Source organism: Pseudopipra pipra, chromosome Z, assembly GCF_036250125.1.
Source record: "Pseudopipra pipra isolate bDixPip1 chromosome Z, bDixPip1.hap1, whole genome shotgun sequence".
In the NCBI taxonomy this organism is placed as follows: Eukaryota; Metazoa; Chordata; class Aves; order Passeriformes; family Pipridae; genus Pseudopipra; species Pseudopipra pipra.
Window position 1 is genome coordinate 67462342 of NC_087581.1, and position 22564 is coordinate 67484905.

General features: G+C 38.8%; 1 protein-coding gene across 3 annotated transcripts in view; it reads right to left on the minus strand.

The window, feature by feature from the left end:
• Positions 1-2148: 2148 nt before the first annotated feature.
• Positions 2149-22564, minus strand: part of PCGF3 (polycomb group ring finger 3) — a 54310-nt gene continuing 33894 nt past the window's right edge. For all 3 annotated transcript variants that reach the window (XM_064641571.1, XM_064641572.1, XM_064641573.1), the window contains 7 exons: positions 19139-19235; positions 14729-14784; positions 13683-13793; positions 13092-13180; positions 11223-11360; positions 9345-9425; positions 2149-7582 (listed from right to left, as the gene is read on the minus strand). In XM_064641571.1, coding sequence (XP_064497641.1) covers positions 7535-7582; positions 9345-9425; positions 11223-11360; positions 13092-13180; positions 13683-13793; positions 14729-14784; positions 19139-19235 — 620 coding nt within the window. In that variant the 3' untranslated portion in view covers positions 2149-7534. The remainder of the gene's footprint in view (positions 7583-9344; positions 9426-11222; positions 11361-13091; positions 13181-13682; positions 13794-14728; positions 14785-19138; positions 19236-22564) is intronic.

Genomic DNA, 22564 nt, shown 5'->3' on the forward strand with positions numbered 1-22564 from the left:
GCCTGAATTTCTCAAAGAAAAACTAATCAAAAGGAAGCTTTTGAAAAAAAAAATCATGAATATAGAAAGCTAAATGAGGTCCATTAAAGACATGCAGGGACTTGTTACACAGAGGTGCATGAGGAGTTGCACTGCAGCATACCTCTATTCACTTACTCAGGTGTGGTACCGGATTAAGTTTAAGTGAGCTGAGATTAATTTAATCCTGAGTGACTGTATCTACACTGGGGTTTAAACAGCTGAATTTATCTAAGTGCACATATTCAATTAATATGGATTTTTTTTTTCCTGACTCCTCCAAGCTCAAGGAAACCCTGAGGAAATTATTGCACAGAGATATTTCACTGGAAGTACTGATTTTTTATAGCAGAACACTCAATCAGTAAAGTAAGAAAATATCAGTTACATATAAAATAAGAAATACCGGTTAGAGCTTTCTCACAGTGAATTATCTCTGGGCTAAAAATGGAGTTAGGTCCTACTGGCTGCAGGGCAGGTTTATGCTTTCAGGGCTAGCTAACAAAACTACTAGCGCAACTTCTTTTTGTGAGGCTTGGGAATTTCAGTCAAACTGGAATAGTTCTACTCTTTATATGTTAAGATTAATATCAAATTCAGGTAAGGAGGGAAGTTAGTTCAGATCCATCATGTATTTCTGTTGTTTAGGCTTTTCACAAGTATATTTTACATGAAACAATATAACTTACAAAACAACTTCTGCCACAACCATTTCAAAGGTCACTTTTTCAACAGACATTAATGGTGGTGCTTTAATCATTCCTGGAGTGAGGTATACATGTAAGCATTCCTTTTGCAAACCTTAGCATTTTCTCAATGATACGTGTGCCAATTAAAGCGACCACAAGTTGTGTATACAGCACTATGTACATCTGCTGGCAGAGGAGAAAGCTCCTGTCATCTCCAAACTACTCCAGCACTTATAAAGCTCAGAAAATCTATCACACTCTCGCAAAACAGAACCCCTGTGTTTGAGCACATCTTCTCCGGACTGCTGTAGTGGTTTCTGAAAACCCAAGAAGGAGAGAAGCAGGCTGAGCCAGGCCCACCGCTGGTTACTTCACGGAGAGATGGAAGCAACCAGTAGTACAAAGTTCAGGGAAATGTTAGAACCTCTAATAATTAAACCATGGAAGATGGTTACAAAATGTAACACTTGCTGAATAAGTGGTAACTTTTATTCACTTTTAAGTGACAGGCAAAGGGACCTTTCCATGGTAAGTCTCTCATGCTGGTATCTAAATGAATCTAGTAAGTGGCAAATGCCTAATTTCCTTGGGACAATTACACATTGGTACCATGAGTATAAATAAGAAATATATGTATGAATAAAATCCTGACTTCAAACTAACTCAGAATTCTGGGCAGTTCCTAACAAGCCAACAGCATGAATAAGAGTGCTGGCCTCTCAGTATGTAGAACAGTTCACAAACTATACATTTGTATTACTGCATGTAGATACTGCAAGGAATTCTACTATTGAAGCATCTGCTTTGGATTATTATTGTGTTTTCTCAATGAGGCATTTCAATTAATTGTACCTAAAAATCCCCCCCCCCCGGTATTAAAATAAATCTCAGGGATCTTGAAGGAAAAAAGCTCTTCAACTTACACAGTGGGCAATCACCAATGTGACAGAGACAAAACATATGCAGTTCACCAATCAAAGCCTCCTACAAGTAAAAGACCTTTCCCCCCCCCCAGCAGCACACATAAGTAAAATGAAACCTGAAAAGAATGTTTCCACACATTCTATTTAGCACCTGCACAAGTGAATGTCTGTGTTTCAGGACACTGCAGCAGGTCCCTGTGCATCAACCCCAGGTAAGAGTAAGGTTGAAGGGAACGTAGTCAGGACATAAAGACACCAAGACAATGGTGTTTTTCCTCTTGGTGGCTGAAGCCATTTAATTTCCCATCTGGCAGTTACTTGCCACAGACATACTGCCATTCTATGCAGGGGAGAAACACTTTGGGCCATCCTTGTCTTTTTAGTAAAAGGTTGATAATGACAGTGCAATGCCATACCACCTCTGCTTCAGTCACACTGCATTTATTCAGCACTATAATGACTGCTAGATCCTTCTGTTCTTGGGGGAAAACGGGACAATAACTTCCAGCCTGACAGTATTTCAGTTAGTTTCTCTGCTTTTATTAACAAGCATATAATATTCATTGGCAAAACACTGGATACAAGCTTCACTATCATAAAATCAAAACATTAAGCATTAATCCCCAAAAGGCTTATTCAGACAAAACTAGCCACCAGTAGTACAGAAATTACACAGTAACACAAAGCATAAAAAATTGTAAACTTTTAAATGAAGCTAAGCCAAAAATACGGTTTTACACTGTGACAGTTCCAGAATCTTTATTATGCCACATGTGAGGAAAAAGGCTTAGTGGTTGCACTGGCTTATTGTCCCTTAACTGTAAAACAATCTTGTTGCAGAAGAACAAACTTTCCTTTTGTCCAGACAGGTCACTTGAATTCAAGATTCCATCAAACCAATACTTTCAGTTTCAAATAAAAGTTAACAAAAATAGTGGAATATCAGCATTCAAAAATCACAGCTCCTTCCTTCAGCCATACCTATTATCCATTTGCATGAACGATCCCGCTGGTTTCCGTGGAACCATCCACATTAATAGTAAAAGTTACCAATATAAGTGTTCACAGAACTGGACATTTAGTTCCTACCCTACCATCAGGATGTGGACAGGTTGTTGTGGCCTCAACAGATTGCCAAAGAGCCCTAAGTATGATCAAACATGGATCAGATAGTGGAACCATACCTTTAGTTTGTACATAAATAAACCATAACTTCACAGTAAAACATTACCTATTGACTTGCCACAAGACCCAAGTTCCTAGATAGTTTTTGTCCTGATTGCAATTTTTGAATAGAGCAGGAATTGAAACATTGTTCCATGTTCTTTAATGTTGTTCTCTGCAGCTTTTACTTCAACAACAGATCTCATGACCTTCGTTGCACTTAATTGTATCTTATGTAGAGATTTTCTTGTGTGGGACAATTTCTTTCCCTGTTATCAACTTTAGGCAGATTAACTGAAGTGTAGGTTGCATTAATGTTTCCAGTGAAACATCCAAACTGATTACCTGAGGAAAAACAGAAACTTGATTTTTCTGTTCAGTAAAGCCTTCTGTACAAAATGCATTTTGAGTACTGAAGATTCATCTCACTGATGTACAGACTGGTTGGCTTTTTCCTATTATATTTAGCTCAATGTAAGACGCAGAATGCTGTAAAATACGCAAGTTATATTCATCATCCAGCAGAAGAAAAAAGATCAGTAAATCCCCTAGGACTAACTATGTTGTTATAAAGACAGTAAGAGCCAGACAAGCTTTCAAAGGCTCATAGCCTACTGGAAAATAGCACCATTATAGTTGTAGTCTGATATTTTTTATGGTCCCATATCCCCTGAGGTGATAGTGTTGTGTATGCTATTGCACAACCAATAAAAATAAATATTCCCAGGTTTGATGGTACACAAATATACCAGACCTAACAATGGCACAAAACATTTTCAGATAGGCTGCAAGTCTTGTCGATTGCTTCCACAATTCACATTAAGGTTTCTTGCAAGATCATTTATTTTAAAATATTGCTGACAGATAGTTCTTGTACTTACACATTTTTTAAATCCCCTATTTCACTCGTAAAATAAAAAAAAAAAGGAACAAATCAGAAAACACACCCTCCCACCCCCAAATAATAGCCCCAAATAAAACCCCATTTCAACAAGTGAGAAAAGCTGTCTACATTCCTTTTAAATGTAATGGTAAATAGATGCTACATTTACAATTTAAACATATGCCTAATAAATGCATGTTTCAAACCTATTGCACAAAAGCATAAGTAATGCTCTTTATCCATACAAAACAAAAACATACAAATGAAAGCTACTCAAACTCAATGTAAAAGGAAGAAGCTTGTAAAAACATATTACGATTTCATTTTATATGCCCGTAAATAAAGCTGGACCACCGAAACAAAAAAATATGTGGATGGCAAAATAAGACAGAAGGCTTAAAGTAGAATAAATAATTTTATAAAAGTTAAAATTTAAACCTCCAAATCTTATTTAAATTCAATATTATATATTCTATCTGAATTCTTTATTTTTTAATGAAACTATATTTAATGAGACTCTGAGCATGAATGATTCATCAGTCTCATTGCTGCTGAGGATAATGCAACAAGATACTCCTTTACTGCAATGATTTTTCAGCGTAAGAAATTGTAAAAACTACTTCACAGTAATGGCATCTTCACAAAAGCCAAAATAAACCACCATGATCTCATCAGGACTAAGAAACACCTATGTCTGAGTCTAAATTTTAGTTCAACTTTGAACAGTTATCAGAATTTTTCTACCCAATATAATCTTGATATAAATTAACTGTCCCTTAAGCATCACACAAGTGAAACAAGACTCTGACCCAAAGACAACCTCCCTCTGTATTGGAGTCTTTTACTGAGGCTAACAAATGGTCCAGACAGTCACATCACTCCCGAGGGAAAGAATTTTTGTAGTGAAGATGTTGTCACACGTGATTTAGAAAAATAACTGAGTAGCTTTGGATTTTTTGTTGTGTTTTTTTTTTTTTTCTCTTTTTACTTGTGAGGTTTTATCAGATTAAACACATTCCAAAAGCAGTTACACACAATTACAAGCAAAAAACCCAGCTGTAGGTATTAATGCTGGCTTGAATTTACGTATCCATATAGTTATAAACAGAGTTTTCTATATACTGATAGCACCATAACAAATTCAAGTGATTCTAAAGGTGGTTATAAACTTATAAGTTCTATACTGTTATTACAGCAAGAGATAGATTTGAAAGGCTTCTGAATTTGCGTGTTTGTAATTAATTTCTCAGTTGCACAAAGTACAGGGAGGCAATAAAATCCCAATGTACTTAAACAGCACTACATCAATATCTAGTCATAAAAAAAAATTCTGCAATACACACACTCTGAGGTAGACAGATCTCATATATATATGTAGGTGTGTTTATGTATATATATGGAAACCATATATATATACATACGTGTATATATATATGGAAACCAAATATATACACACACTCGTTTTTATGTATATATATTTCCTGGTTAAGGTGGTTAATCAGAATGCTGTCTGGCAGCTTTAATTTTATGTCTACATCAGGTACAGTCACTGTGTGTATACTCTGGGTGCACAGAGGGGGGGACACTTACAGTCCTGTCCATATTCTCAGTGCCTCAGTGGCAACGCTAGCCCCTTATTTACACTAGAACAGCAACAACCACATAAACAGCACCAGAAAGGCCCAGCGTGTCAGCTTGTGTACACATCCATACTACCTGCATTCACTGTTTCACGGAAAGTTTATAAAAATGGTAGACCTATGAACTCATTTGTTCTTTTCTGCCAGTTCAAGTAATGTTAAAAGACAGAAAAAAAGCTAAAATACAGATAGCTGAGTCCACAAAAAAACAAAATCAGAGCCAAGTTCAATTCCGTGGCTCACACGCACGCACACGCAAAACCCCACGCAAGAATGCAGACGTGGAGTTCTGTGTAACCTAAACATTCAAATCAGCTATCTTATACTTTCACCTGCAAGGACAGCAGCGTGTTTTGGCCCTTGCATGGCTCTCCTTTCCATCCTCACAATTCATTAGGCTCCCTTTCATTCTCTGCTCACATACTTTTTGATTTCCTTCCCATTCACATCTGTGACCATAATCAAAACGAGGAACTCTGCTCTTAAAGGTAAACAAAGTTGGGGCATCCCTTCTGCAGCAGTGGAGCTGGGAAAGAAGGACTGAAGACTCCAAAGAAGGAAACTGAGGGACATGTGCTGACAAATGTGGTGCCTTGAAAACTCAAGAAGAGGAAGAAGATTTAAAATGCTTGGATAAATCTCTCGCAGGATCAGATTTTGAGTTAATGAGTAACACTTTCTAGCAGAAGAGGAGAAGGAGCACAGCCAAAGGAAGCAGGACAGTTACAGGCAAACTTGCTTTCTTATCCATAGACAATTTATCAAAACATAACAGGGTTTAACAACAGGAACAGCAACTAGCATTTTCAGCTGACTGGAAAACTCTTCCAAAATTAGGTTAACTATTTCCAGCTGCCAATAATATGGCATAGACTGCTTTCAGTGACTTGACACCTGTGCCAGACAAATATTCTCACAATCATACTATATATGCCACACTGTATACAGCTTGCAGAAATCACTTTCAACTGCTGTTTTTAAAAAGCCAATTATTTCAAAAAGCCCTACAAAAAGTGCAGTGAACCCTGCTAAGTGCCATTGAGGGTGCTTTCTAGAACATATATAGTTATATGTGTATATAAATGTATGTACCCATATATACATGTGTGTGTATCACCTTGCATCCATTAGGGCTGATGCAAGCAAAATTATCAGTTAAGGCCAAAAGGTGCTAAAATAATCTTGTCTGACTCCCCCCTCCACCCTACCCTAAGTGAGCTAGGAATTGCAGTAAGGAAAATGCTATAGTTTCATCAGAAAACAGCTAAAGGAAATATAAAGCTGTTTATAATATCTAAGGAATTTTTAATCAGTGAAATGAAAAGTCTGCAATACTCCCAAAGTTGTCCAAGAGCCACTATTTCAATAGCTAGTGAAAGCAAATTCTCTCTAAATTAAAAACTGATTTCTGCAAGCCACAACTACAAAAGAAATGTTTGCTTTTTAAGAAATACACAAATCTAGCACTTGTGAGTATTTGTCATTAAGTGGTGCAATTTATGCCATAGCAAAATATCAGGGCACATTAAAATCAACTGAAATTATTTCTACTACTCTTACCAAATTAACACGTATACAGAAGTATCAAAACTGTATTAAAACACAAGGTGAGGGAAAGCAATAACTGGGCAAAAATGACAAATTTATTGGTTTCCCAGATTTTTCGAAGTTTTCAATGCAGCATAATAAATTATCACCAGTCACTGTATCATTAGGTATGTTCAATGCTCTACAGAATAACTTGAATAAAGCCAATGCAATCAGGCATACTATATAAGACAATAACACTTTGCAAAAATATAGTTTTTAAAGATTCAGAATGCAAAAAGTAACTAAATGCAACTTGGTGTCAAAAGCAACATATTTAAATCACCCCACAACATTCTAACTTTTTTTCTGTGTAACTGTAAGAGACAAATCAGGCTGAGCTACATGGAACTGTGAAGTGTTTTCAGTATCTGTAAACTTAATGCTGGTAGTGTCTTGTTGAGTTGAGACTTCTTTCTTCCGTACAAAAAAAAAAAAAGTATAAATATTTTCTGCCCAGGAGTCTAGGTTACACATCCATAGAAGAAATATTCAGGACAGTCCACTATGAAAGCCCTCGTCTTCCAAAATTACTCGGCTGGTTTGTGTGATGTGATTAGTGATGCACTAAGAAGGTGCCAGATGATAGTCTCTGCAAAAAACTCTGTCCAGAAGGACAATAAAGTTCTCTTACAGCAAGTCCATTTTGGGTCTATAATGTAGCAGTAGAGGTGCTTTCTGCAAGACAGAAATATCAGGTTAGTCAAGAAACAAACTCAGAACTGATCTACTCAGTAGGTAAATCTGCTATTTCATAAGCTAAATCTTCAATGAAAGACCAGAACAGCTATCTGATCTGTCAAAAATTCACCAAGACAAAGACAAGATGCAACTTCATCTACGGGGCTCAAACAAGAGATAAAGAATCATTTCCTCTTTGTCTCAGGAACAGATCTGTTTTACTTGGAAAACTCATTCCCAGTAAAGGACATGTCCAGGAAGCAGCATAAGAGTATGTGGTACGTCACGTTTCACAGCTCTGGTTTGATTCCTCTTCTGTGAAAGTGTCCACTGATTTTTTTTTTTATGAAATGCTAAACTTCTAACAGCCACGACATCCTGCACCATGGATTTCTGTGTCTCGTGAAAACAATTACTTCTGTTTGTTTTTGCTGGACCTCCCACCTCTCAGTGTCATTTTATATCCCTAACATCTTTCACTTGAGAAGGCAGTTTATAGTTCTCCCTTCTCCATATTACTCACAGTTTTACAGATCTCTCTGATAAAGGTGAAGAGTAGACTGTACAGATGCACATCGATTTGATGCTCCTGTGTGGTTCTCCCCCTAGCTCCCACATCCCAACCTTTGCTTTGTATCCTTTTATTTACATCTACATTCAGCTTCAGGTGTTAATCACATCACTCCGAATTGTAAAGGCTTCATCCAATACTTTATCATCCACTTGTGTTCACTGACCTAAATGACCACAATGCTGCCAGCCAGTGCACTGTTACTGAAATACTCGAATCCATTTCCAGAAACATTCAGAAACATTGTACGAAACGGATTCCAGTAGGATTCCACTTGCAACATTTCTGCATTTTTACCACTGATCACTGACTTTATCCTGTGACTTTTATGCAAGTCAATTGTTTTTCTACTCCAAGACAGAAAAATGCTTCTCTATTCCCACCTGCACCTCTTACAGATATGCACCTAAAGCCATCAAGTGGTTTTACCTCAGTGTACACTGGACACTCAGAATGTGTTGCTTGTCCATTACAAATCCTAACTTCTTGTTCAAATATCCCTACATGTACATACACTGACTCTCCTCAGAGTTGACTTGCCTCCTAAGTGCTCCATTTTGCTATTCATCCTTACCACTTCATTTGAGCTCCCATTATTAATGCGATAAGTGATATTCAGAGTGAATTCCCAAGTTTACTATTCCATTTCAAGGAAGTTTTTTAAAGAAACCACAGTGAGCAAGTCAAAGATGCACTAAAATATTTTAACCATGCCTGTTTATGCCTACTAAGTGCTTCTTGAAGTCTCCTTAACTAGGATAGATAAACATTGCTATTACCATTTCTTCTTTAAAAGTTAAATACCCTTCTTGAGGTACAGAAGAGCACTGTGTTGAAAACTTCTGCCTTTTCTGCATCAGCTCCCCCACCTATGTGGACTAAAACCTGTTTTACCTGAAATGGTTAAAAATAATACTTTCTTGTAGCTTACACTTCCTTTGCCAGACTTGATAATTTGACATCTGATGTAGTGCTCCCTTTTTCCTTGCAATTAATACTTAATTCTCCTTTCCTTCATTTTCTTGGAAACAAATTAATACTTGGGTGCTTCAGGATGGCTTATCAGATATTTATAAATGCATCTTTTTATCAAGTTTGCAGTTACTGCAGTACAGTCCCAAATCATACCTAGTTTATAAACATTTTATTTGGCCAGTTCATTATTTACTTGGAACCACTGTGTCATACCTTAAATCTCCATCTAGTAACAACTACAAACTTGAGTGTGTGGTCTTTGCCAAGAATCTCTTCATTGCATAATATGTCCAGCTGACAAAACAAAGGTGACAGTTAATTCACAGGGACATGGTACATGAAACAACATATTTCAGATAATACTACAAATGTTTGACAATACTTTTTTGTTTGAATATACTGTACCTTTTCATCTTGCATTTGCTCTGCAGACAAAAATAATACCAGGAAAGAAAAGATAACATCTTCTCTCAACATAAAGTGCTGAAAGACCATGCCTGTGCCTACCTAGGAATTACTGTGTGATCTGGACTTAACTGCTTGATTTACCTTCCCAAGCAATACTAACGCCCTTTCCTGAAAGCTTTACATGCTTTTAAAAAGGTCCAGTAAAATGAGCAAGGAGACAGAAATCTCCAAGACCACTGTTATTTAACATACTACGAAAATTTTTTTACCTTTTCTGGTATTTTGCCAGTCAGGCGGCATCATGAACTAAAAACAGGGAACATGCATGAAAACAGAAAATTCCACCAAGGTGGCTTATATCACAACACTTTACCACACAGCTCAGAAAGGCCTGAATGTGCATGCAGTCCACTTACCTGGCAGTAACTCAAACCTACAATAGCCTAAAGCAAGCAAACAAGCTTAAATCCTTCTACTTATCTACCTGTTGCTTGTTACCAGTACAGTAATCACACTATGATTTATGTACTCTTAAGAAGGTAGGAAGGGACAGCAAAGGAATAAACAGTATTCCCGAAAGCTTTTCCTTCAGTAAAAGCCAAGTAGGTTGTTACATCACAGACTGGCAAAGTGCATTGGAGGGCTTAACTACTCATACCAAAAAAAAAAAAAAAAACCAGAACATGCCCCTTTAAGCAATCATTGTAGCTATGTAGCTGCTGGGCTACAGCCAGGAGTCAAACATTTCCAAGCCAGCTGAGGATAAGACAGGATATACTGCTGTGTTTCAGGAAGACTGGCAGTGCTTGGGGGCATATTCCAATCAGTGTTGGTTTGAAGTGAACAGAAGCTAGGAAGGAAGGAAAAGTTACAGAGATGCAAATTCACTGTTGACAAGTCTGAGCAGAAAGATGTTGACACATTGGACTGGATAGCACATGAGTTGATTTGAATGAAAAGTCTTCAGTGAATCAGTGTAATAATATGGAATTCAGAGATGTCAAGCTGAGAGTCAACTGAGATGTCCAGAGACTGTGACCAAGGCCTAGTAAAGTGGTAAACAGAGGCTGGCTTCATAGTTTGCCACTGTTAATTTTTGAATCTGATCTAGAAGAGCAAAGAATTGCCTTTCTGTACCTTTCACCATAAATTCTTCCGACGGTTTCAAGTATCCCCTGCAAAGGCAGGGAAAAGTAGGTGTCTGGAAACACTCTGGTTGTGGCAGGCAGCAACTTCAGTTGAGCTTCACTGAGAGCACAGAAAGGAACAAAGTCTTTGTGGTGCTTTCTCTTAAGCTGGGCTTCAGTAGCATTAAAGTGTTTTTTTTTTTCACTGCCTGACCCCTGCACAAAGTGTGAACTCTCTGAAATGGTGGGGGTTACACCTAACTACAAAGCATTTTACCAGAGTCCATTTCAACATATGTGGAAGCACATAACCAAGCCTTTTAGCTCAACTATTTATAGATGGACATGAAAAGATGCACTGCAAACTAAGTGGCAAGTCCTGTACAGACCCAAGAAAGAACAAGAAAATGGCTATATAAAATAATTCGAGAAGCAGTGTATGCCTCTATTTTCTGAAAATAAAATCAGACTAAAAGACATTAATTTGCAAAGCAACAAACCCACCCCTTAAAAGCTTTCATATATGTAGATTTATTTTTAAAAATTAACATATTACCTCGTTAAAAGAAGAAAGGTTGAGTTTTTTGGCAATGAACTTCTTTAGATGCAAAACTGTTGCTTGTGCTGAGCAACGAATCCATTTTCGTTTCAATCCACGCAATTTGCTGCTATTGCACTCCAAGCAGATGCTTACCTTCAGGAAAAAGCAAACAATCAGGAGCTGGCTGGAATAATTTTCTGCAATCCCCATAATGTATTCCACATGCAGTTTTTATTAATACAACAAAGTCAAGAAGCACAATACCAGTAGTCCTTAAACTGAAATGCCTTTAAAAAAAAAACAACAACATTTTCTAACATCTTGTAAGCTGAGTGATAAGCAGTAGACAAAAAAAGTTCAAGAAAGAATTTCTGATGTTGGAACAAGGCTGCTTCATCCCAAATTCATAGGTTGTCAGTAGTGCAAGAGGAGCATATATTAAAAGTTAGAGCAACATAAACGGTAAAAATAACCATTGACAATTTTAATAATTACTTCTAATATCTTATTTTTAATGCAACTGCTAAATTCGGTTTAAAGTAGAATTTTAACACATTTAAATGAGAATTTAAACTTTAAAAAGAATAGATACAAATACTATTAAAAAATTTTCAAGTTCTAAATATTACCCCCCCCCAGGAGGGAGGGATAATATTTAGAAATTCTCATGTCTTTTCCATCCAGCTATTCATTAATTAGTCTAACCTCTTTGTGATTATATACTTTATGCACTAAATGGATCTAGTGACCGGTACAATCCCTTTGAAAGTTCCCTTACGTGGTAGCTGAAAAGAAAATTAACCTAAGCTAGAGTTACTCTGAACACACATCGCAGGACAACATGAAAGGGATGCCTTGTTTGTTCCAAAAGGAGTTTTCACCTTCAGACATGCTTTGTCTCCAAAACTTAACAGTGGGTTTCCGAGCTTTTACACTATTTTTAAGGTATAGGGTTAACACTGACTCAGTATTAGAGATTGAAAACAAGATAAATAAATAGTAAGTTACTAAAAGTGCTGCCAAGGAAACCTCCCTGTCCAACCATCCAAGACCCACTCTGGCAGTCATACTTGCATGACCTGAGCTGGGATGGAAGACCCTTCGCAGCTACACAGCCCACACTGACACATTCAGGCCAGGTTTCCTTACCAGCCCAACCCCAGGTTTCCCATAGCAGAGTCTCAGATGTCCCAATCCTTAAAATAATTTAATCTTGGTGGGTGCAGTAACTAAATAACAAAAGAACAACTGGAGTTGGTGCCTCCAAGGAGGGACCCCGAACAAAGCAACCCCTGGGCTTTTATACCCTCACAGTCTAAGCACACCTAAGTCTGGGGGTCATTGGCTCCTGCTGTGTCTCAGTGTCTGGTCACCTGGCTGGGTCACAGGTCTCTGTGCCCTTTGTTAAACAAAGGGTCAACAGTTCCTGGCCTGTTGCCTTGGGCTCCCACCCAGAGCTCAACCTGGAGCTCCCACTGCAGCTGCACACGGAGCTATCGGTGCTGAATGTGTTCTTTAACAGTGCAAAATGTTTAATTCATAATTACAGATACACATTCAGCTCAACGTATCACAGTAACACTGAGATACACTCCTTCAGAAGGTGAGGCAAATTACCTGGATTTGTTATGAAAGCTAATAAATACTTTGGAAACTCAGTCAGAACTATCAAATATCTTTAATGTATTCTTCGTTCCTTCCAAAACCCAAAGGTAAAAAACCTCAGGCTTACAAAAAAGCATTGGAAAAACTGCACCTTATTGTATCGGAGAACAGAAAAAGCAGCTTGAAACAGTTATTTTCTTCTCTGTTAGATTACCAAAGTTAGCTTATCAAAGCACTACAGCTAAAACACAAGATAAAACTAGAGTCCTATAAGCTCACCTGTTCGTCACTTCGGTGGTAGTCATTATCTTCCTCCTGTTTTTCCTCTGAAGTTTCTTTATTTAAATTTTCATCTGCTTTAGTTTCACCTTAGATAAAAAACCCCAGACATATATGTTTTTTACATATATACATATATATAATTTTCATATATAAGACCCAGAAATACTCAGCAGCAGTTTATAATGCTAATACAATTAAAACAGCCCAGTTCAGGATTGCAATATAGAATAAACTTTGCCTTTCCCCTTATCAGCTTAGGCAAAACTAGCAGCCAACAGCCAGCCAACAGCCTGTGGAGCACAACCTTCAGTTCCACAGTGAGCAGCCCAGCAGCCAGGCAATTTCACAGTCCCCATGCAGGCACTGCTGTGGAGACCGACTGCCACAAGCCATGTGCCATGACCAGCTGAAAACAAAGACTCTGTGCACAAAAAAGGGACAAAGCAACAATTCTATGCTCACTGCATTCTTCACTGTTATGAAATAATTGTGACTGCAATACACTAACTAGGCACGCCTCCAGCAGGTCTGTTCATCAATCTACTAGCCATCACCCAACAAAGACAGAGTAAATAAAGGACCATTTACCATTTCGATGAGAATCTAGGTGCTGTTTTGTGGAACATGTCTCCCCTTTGATGTCCCCTGGAACTTCCATGCCCAGTTTGTGATAAAACTCCCTTTGCTTTTTCATTTCCGCTGTTTAAAATTGCAAATATTAATCCCTGTAATAAAGTTCTAATGCAATATTTATGAAGTTATTCCAAATCCCTTCCCTCTTAAGGATCGCCAGCAAGTAGTGGTGTTGTTATTATTTACTATCTTCTATCTCTGCTATTGTATCAAATCATGCCTCAGCTTATTTTTCAGAGTTAGAATACCATAAAGTCATTTGCATAGCTACTACTGTAGCATTCCTACTAGAATGAGATGGCATTTAAAATACTGTAGTTACTTTTGAATATCCACCCACAACATTTCAGTCAAACCACTAGTTTTGAATTTTTATTTATAGTTCTGATTTCCAATATCCTAGAAATAATTTTTAAATAATCTATTTAATCTTACTGATGTTTGAAAATGTTCTGTTTTTTCAGCTTAAACTGATTAAAATCCTCTATCTAAATGAAAGTTTTAACACACATTAAGACAAAAAGATCACATTTCTATAAAGTACTTCTTTAGTTAAAACACATCTAGTGCCAAAGAGGATTACGAAAACACAAAATAAAGTTCCCTGATAAGGACTCACAGAATTGCAGAAACTAAAAGCTTTTCTGCCTTTTACCTCTGAGAATTCTAGAAAGCTTGCACAGCAGGTTTAAGTACACAGTTTAACAAAACCAAATCAGTTATGGTGTGCCAACACTCAAAAGATAAACAACTATTCCACCTTACATAATAGTGCTTTCGGAAGAAATATCCCATGTTGCCTCCCACCACCCCCACACTGAATTGCTGCTAGTACAGGTATGAAATGAATCATTAAAAATTACACAGATGAAAGAATATAGTTTTCCATTGTTTTTTTCTTCAGTTGTCCTCCGTTTTTCATCACTTGAAACTTTCTTTTATCTTTATGTTAAAAAAGTATGTGCAAACTGACCTCCAGAAAAGGCCATGCCACAACTTACCTTCTTGGAGGCCTGGCACAAGTTTGTAAACAATATCTTGCATTGTTCTGTCATGACTAGCAAGAAGAAAAACAAAATCAAAAGCTTAAGTCAACCTTCTTGATTCAAAACATTTCTCTTTAAAAAGTTTGGGGTAAATTCACCTAAGACGAATTTCACTTCTCAAATCAAGACTTCTATCAAACCAGAAAGGACAGTAACATAAAATAAATTATGAAAAAGTACAGTCTAAGACAAAAACCAAATGGAAGTTTGAGAAAGAATAGTCTGTGGAGGAAATCAACCCATGGGACATGACCCCCAACATCAAGACAAGTATGTCACTAATAATCTCAAAATTCTTAGACAACTTTGAGGTAAACTCATTTTTATTACAAAAGAACCAAGGGATAGCCTATTTCTCACCCTTATAGACTCATCTCTACTAGGCTTCTCTTAAACGCATGAGAACAGTTGACAGAAAAAGACCACAACAATTAAATTTTACTTTGCTCTTAAAAGACAGCATTTTGACTGTGAGAAACATTGTGTAGCTAAGTAGCCTGTACAGGTAGTGAAACTCGAGCAGTGGGACCAGTTAAGATTCTACTCTTTAATTCCCAGCTCATCTAGATAAAATTCTGTTCTAGTCTAAAATAAGTCACTGTCTGAAAGAAATTAAGTATTACCCTAAATTCCAATGAATAACTTACCCTAAACTCCAATTAGTAACTATTATCAGAAGCATTTCAAGTGTCTGTCTTGGCTGCTGCAATGTCATTACCCCAAAAGAGTTTGCAATATCAAACTCTGAGTCTGACTTAAACAGAAGAGGCTTACGAGAGCAGTCTCAGGCTTCTCGTCCCCTGACATGAGCACTTAAAAGCAGTGGAGATCAATGAACAAGTAAAGAAATGACGGCAGATCAACACATTTACAACCAGTAATTATTTTAAGTAGCACTACAAGAAGAATCAAAATACCAATAGTTCTTAATTCATGTCATTTCAACCAGTAGCAATCCCATTTGCACAGGCTGGGATTATTAAGTGCCACAAGTGCCACGTACGGATTGCAGACACATCACCAAAAATGTTTCAACAAAAATAAGCAAATAAGACATCACTAACAGATCAGAGGTGAGAATCTGGGGGTTGGAACCAGATGAACTAGATGATCTTTGGTGATCTTTTTTTTTTTACCTAGATGAACTATATGATCCTCAAGGTGCCTTACAACCCAATTTTATGATTCTATTTAACAGCATTAAGAAATGTGAAAAAGAAGATGCATTTGGTTTACCTATTTTCCAGACACAGGGAGATGAATAGAGGAGCTACATTTTAAGACAGCTTGTGAAACTCCTGTCAATTCTTTATTTAAAAGATTCCATAAATATATCCAAAAGTAGTCTGGACAAAGCCTGTTTCAGTTTTGAAGGGGCAATATTTTACAACTAGTTCAAGCAGCACTTGAAGCATATTCAACAACCAAGTAACAAATTGCTTTGCAGGTATTCTCAATTTGATGCTGTTTCCTGGTCCCCTTTTGCACAGGAAACAGGCAATGGTATATTCTTGTGGTATTACAGAAGGCAAATGTTGTCTTACATGTAATTTATTCATTCTTGCCTATTTTCACCTACTTGTCCCTTTAATTATACACTCATACAAAATATTATCAGTGTATCATATAACACATTATCAGTGTACACCATTATTCTTCAACTCCAGAGGCTCCTGAACGAGGATGAGCTTAAGCCATGTAAGTGTGTATAAAAAAAATTGACAGTTTTCTGTGAAGGTGCAACCTGGCTCCCTTGCTATAAGCATTGCTTCAGAAATTGTTACAGAACTGAGAAAGGCACATGGGAAAATGCTACTAACAAATGCAAACTCTTTATAAAGGTAGATAAAACACTACTTGATATGCAATAGCTAATGCAAACATACTGTCACAACTATTTTCATCAGCAAGAGTTACTATACTGCAGTAAAATGAAAAGAAAGCACTCAAGGAAAAGAAAAACTAACAAAAAGACTTGGTAAAAAAAGAAGGAAACTGGTGAAAAATACTAAATTCGTATTAGAGATCAAAACAGAACAAAGGACAAGGTCATCCATTCTAGAGATTAATGCCACTGGTCTAATATTTTTGCTGCCATACTGCTGCCTTAAACAATGCAGAAGGTTCTTGGAATGCACTGATGGTAACTTCCTTCTCCAAGCAATAGAGAAGCCAACAAGGAGAGATGTTACCCTGGACCTTGTTCTCACCAACACGGAGAGGCTGGTGGGGAATATGAAGCCTAAGGCCAGTGTGGGCTGCAGTGACCATGAAATGTTGGAGTTTGACACCCTTAGGGGACTGAGGAGGGTGCACAGCAAGCCCACTACCCTGGGGTTCACAAGAGCCAACTTTGGCCTCTTCAGGGATCTGCTTGGTAGGGTACCATGAGAAAAAGCCCTGGAGGGAAGAGGGGCTCAAGAACACTGGTTGATATTCAAGGATCACCTCCTCCAAGCTCAGGAGTGATGCAGCCCAACAAAGAAGAAGTCAGGAAAAAAATGCCAGGAGATTTTCATGGATGAACAAGGAACCCCTGGACAAACACAAACATACAAAGAAAGCCTGCAGAGGGCAGAAGTAAGGACAAATAGCCTGGGAGGAGTACAGAGAAACCATCCAAGCAGCCACAGATAACGTTAGGAGAGCTAAAGCTGTGACAGAATTAATTCTGGCCAGGGACATCAAGGGCAACAAGAAATGCGGGCTCTTTCTGGCAGTAAGTAGGAGACCTGGTTACCTGGGACGTGGAGAAAGGTAAAGTTACTCAATGACTTTTTTTGCTCCAGTCTTCATCATTAAGTGCTCCAGCCACACTGCCCAAGTTGCAGATGGCAAAGGCAGAGACTGGGAGAATGAAGAACGACCCACTGTAGAAGACCAGGTTCAAGGCCATCTATGGACTCTGAAGTCCAGGGGACCTGATGGGTCCTCAGGGGACTGCTGAGGAAGTAGCTAAGCCACTATCCACTGTATTTGAGAAGTTGTGGCAGTCCAGTAAGTTTCCCACTGAAAGTAAAAGAGGAAATCCAACCCAATTCATAAAAACGGAAATAAGTAAGACCTGGAGAATTATCAGCCAGTCAGTCTCACCTCAGTGCCCAGCAAGATCATGAAGCAGATCTCCTGTAAACTATGCAAACACACATGGAAAATAAGGAGGTGACTGGCAACAGCCAACAAGGCTTTCCCTAAGGGCAAATCATGTCTGACAAATGTGGCCTTCTATGATGGGGTTACAGAGGTGGTGGATGAGGAAAAAGTGACTGACGTCGTCTTCCTGGACTTGTGCAAAACATTTGACACTGTCCTGAATGACATCATTGTCTTTACACTGCAGAGACATGGATTTGACAGATGGAGCACTTGGTGGATAAGGAATTGTCTGGATGGTCACACTCAAGAGAGCTGTGATCAATGTCTCAAAATCCAAGAGAAGACCAGTGACAAGTGGTGTTCCTCAGGGTCAGTAATGTCACTGGCGCTGTTTAGCAAATTTGTCAGCAAAATGGACAGTGGGATCGAGTGCACCCTTAAAAAGTTTTCCAAAAACACCAAGTGCAGTGGAATGGTCAAGAACATTGGAGGGAAGGGATGCCATTCAGGCTTAGAAGGTTGGGTCCATGTGAAGCTCATGAAGTTCAACAAGGTCAAGTGGCACCTGGGTGCTGGCAAACCCAAGCGCAAATACAGGCTGGGCAGAGAATGGATTGAGAACAGGCCTGAGGACAAGGACTTGGGGGTGCTGGCGGATGAGAAACTCATCCTGACCCAACAATGTGGGCTTCCAGTCCACAAAGCCTACTGCATCCTGGGCTGTATCAAAAAAAATTTGGCCAGCAGGTCGAAGGAGGTGATTCTGCCCCTCTACTCTGCTCTCACAAGACCCTACCTTGGAGTTCTGCATTCAGCTGTGGGGCCCTTGGAATACAAAGGACATGGGCCTGTTGGAGTGAGTCCAGAGCAGGGTCATGAAAATGATGAGAGGGATGGACCTCCTCTCCTGTGAAGACAAGCTGAGAGAGCTGGGGATTACAGAGCTGGACAAAGAAGGTTCCAGGGAGAACTTAGAACTTTTACAATCCAAGCACAGAAAATGTGGAACGACTAAATCTCATTAAAATCACACAGATATTAAACAGTGAAGTGCATACTTTGCTTGTTTTTAACTCTAGAAGAAGCTGCCGTGCTAAGGAGTTGCAAATTCATAGCAAAGTTTGATCCTGTATCTCCTCAATCACCTTCAAACTTCCTTTTAAATGTTTAATATGCTGACAAGCAAGAAAGAAAATCTGGGAAAATCTGTATTAAAGGGGATGAACCAGTCTAGAGTGAAACTACTTGCACTTCTGCTTTTATACTTACCCAATATACTGTAATGGGTGGCTCTGATGTATAACAATTCTACAGGTTGGACAAGTGTTGTTTTCCTCCAAATATTTCACTAGGCAGCTTCTACAGACTGATAACAAAGACATTCACAATTAAAAAGTATTAAAAGTAGCATAATAAAAGTTTGTTTTTCTAAAGTCACAGAAATGCACCTGACTGAAATCTACACAAAGCTCTTTTTTTTTCCCACCGTATATGCATGACATTTAATCATGCAGAATATAGTTTTAATTATCTTTCATTAACTTTTTTTCATACAGGAAACTAGAATTAAGGCATTCGTGCCTATACAAAACCTTCCTAACACAGCATATAAGGTAAGATCCCACCCTTAAAATTTACTAGAGCAATTTCTAGCAGCTCAACATTCAGTTTGCATGGCCAACATTACAGGAACTGTACACCAAGGCCACATATGGAACAAACATGTGTGGTGGCAATGAACCTGATGCAAAAAAAAATATTCCAAAGGTGAGTACTTTTTTAAGAGAACAGAAAACTTTCAGAAAATGGATAACCAGGTGTTATTTTACTCCTAACTTTCACAGAGTATACTACAGCTAAGCTTCCACCAGAAAAAAAAAAAAATTACATTCACAGACCTTCAGTATTAGTAAAATGCCTGGGAAGGAGCTGCCAAAGTAGTCATTTGTTATAACGCTGCATGCTTCCAGAACTGTTTCCATATGCATACATGCAATCACTCGTATCTCTTTCACAGGGAACTATCTACACTCCACTCTCCTCTGTCCTGCCCAAAAACAGTACCCATAAAATACCCTACTACATGATAACCTGACTCACTTGAGGTTACAACTCGTAAGTTAGAGGAGAAAAAATCCCAGAGGAATAGCTTTTTCTTGAAGAGCAGCAGCTCATGTAGTCTTGATATTAATGCACTTATCACATAAAATGAAAGAACTTCTGTAGCTACAGTGCCACCTACCTCCCAAACAAGATAACAGTACAACTAAATAACACCTATTAATTAAAAAAAAAAAAAAAGTAACAGCAAATGAAGCACATTAAGTTTGCATTGTGCTTCGTATTTACACACCTGGGATGGCAGCACTGCGGCTGGCAGAGGTCTGACAAAGCCTCACAGCTTTGCACACTACACACAGATCCTGCAGAGCAGTTTGTTCCAGTGGAGGGCCAAAGCAGTAGATCCGTTCGCAAAAGCGAAGCCAAACCTCAGTCTTACCAAGTTGATGAAAGCAGAATCTGACAGTGGAAGCAGGGACAGATATTCTGGAAAGAGTATGGGGATGTTGCTGGCTTGTGCACGAATGGGGTCAGGAAGGTCAAATCACAGCTGAAGATGAATTTGGCAAGGGACATGAGGAGTAAGAAGGCTTTCCGTAGGTACGTCAGTCAGAAAAAGAAGGTCAAAGAATGTGTGGTTCCCAGGTAAACACGACTGGCAAATCAGTAACAATGGATGAGGAGAAGGCTGAGGTACTCTACTGTTTTGTCTCACTCTTCCCTGGCAATCTCTCTTCCCACACCTCTTGCATGGATGGGGGAGTAAAGTCCCTTCCACTGTAAGGGAAGATCAGGTTCATGAACACTTGCAGAGCCTGAACACAGATAAATCTATGGGACCTGATGAGATGTCTCCCAGAGTCTTGAGGGAGCTGGCTGAGGTAGTTGCCAAGCCACTCACAGCAACAGTCATGATGGAGATAGTCAGGTGAAGTCCCTGGTGATTAGAAAAAGGGAAACATTCCACCCATTTTTAGGAAGTTGTAGAAAGGAAGGACAACCTGGGAAACTACCAGCCTGTCAGCCTCACCTCTGAGCCTGAGAAGATCATAGGACAAATCCTCCTAGAAGCAGTGCTAAGGTACAGAGAGGGCAGGGGAAGTGCTTTGGGACAGCCAGCACGGCTTCACCAAGAGCAAGTCCTGCCTGGCCAATCTGGCAGCCTTCTACGATGGAGTTACTGCATCAGTGGACAAGGGAAGAGCTACAAATGTCATCTATCTGGACTTCTGCAGTGACCTTTGACAAGGTCCTCCACAATATCCTTCTCTTTAAATCAGAGAGACAGGAATTTAATGAATGAATTATTCAGTGGATAAGGAATCGGCCGAATTCAGTTTTAAGAAATTTGGCCCTGTCCATCCAGAGGGCTGGCCTTGGTCCTCCAAATGAGTCTCTCCAAGGGACTCAAGAACTTCATTTACTACTGAAGAGACTCTGAATGGCTAAAGGTCAAAACATTAGAGAAAAATGAAAAAGGAAAGAAAACCGTGCAGTTCTGAGTAGAACAGAATGAAAATCTCAGAGTGGTGTAACTCTGAAGAGAGTTCACTATCTCAACAGGCACGGAAATTTCATGATAGATTTTGGAAGGCTGCTTTTCAGGAACATATATTATTAGCATCACCATGCAGAACACAAACAGTGCCAATATGTATGAAGTTTTTTTACACAGACAGGGCTGTGTGCTTTTCTCACAAAACTGTAATTCTACAGGACACACAGTGAAACACTATTTAGAAAATATCGACTATCAAAATAAGAGAGGTACAAGCCAAAAAAACCCCCAAAAAGCAGCAGCAGAAGGTAGTAAGGCGCATGCCCTGGTTTTAGAAGCAAGCACTGTAGCACTGTGGATTAATCTACAAATTTCTTCCATAAGCAAATGTAAGAAATGGTGCAGATGATGTCAGCTGAGGGGTATTTATAGCATTTTGGTTTATTTTAAAGAACAATGAAAAACGACCCCCTAGCTCTGTGTCAGCCATGTTAACTTGTTATAATACTGGTTTTGTATGTAATCTTCTTAATAGCAGCAGTAAAGAAATTCTGGCAAAATTAATCTAGTTTTAAACTAAACTGGTTTTCTAGTTTAATCTAGAAAACAACACTATGGAAATTAGGATGTGAAACAAATGCAGAAGGGACACAACACACTAATTGCTGCATCCAGCTCTGGGGCTCCCAGCATAAGGAAGGATATGGACCTCTTGGAGCAAGTCCAGAGGAGGGCCATAAAGTTGATCACAGAGATGGAGCACCTCTCCTAAAAGACAAGCTGAGAGAGTTGGGGTTGTTCAGTCTGGAGAACAGAAGGCTCTGGAAGCAGCCTTCCAACACCTGAAGGGGGGGCTGGAGAGGGATGTTTTACACGGACATGTTCTGATGGGATAAGTAGGAATGGCTCTAAATTGAAGGAGGACAGATATTAGAAAGACATTTTCACTGTGAGGGTAGTGAGGCACTGGAACAGGCTGCCAAAAGAAGCTGTGGATTGTCTCATCCCTGGAAGCATTCAAGGCCAGGTTAGATAGGCTTTGAGCAACATGATCCAGTAGATTGGAATTAGTTTCAAGAACCTTTCTTTGGTTCTTGGAATCATAGAATGAACCGTTCTATGATCCTATGACCCCA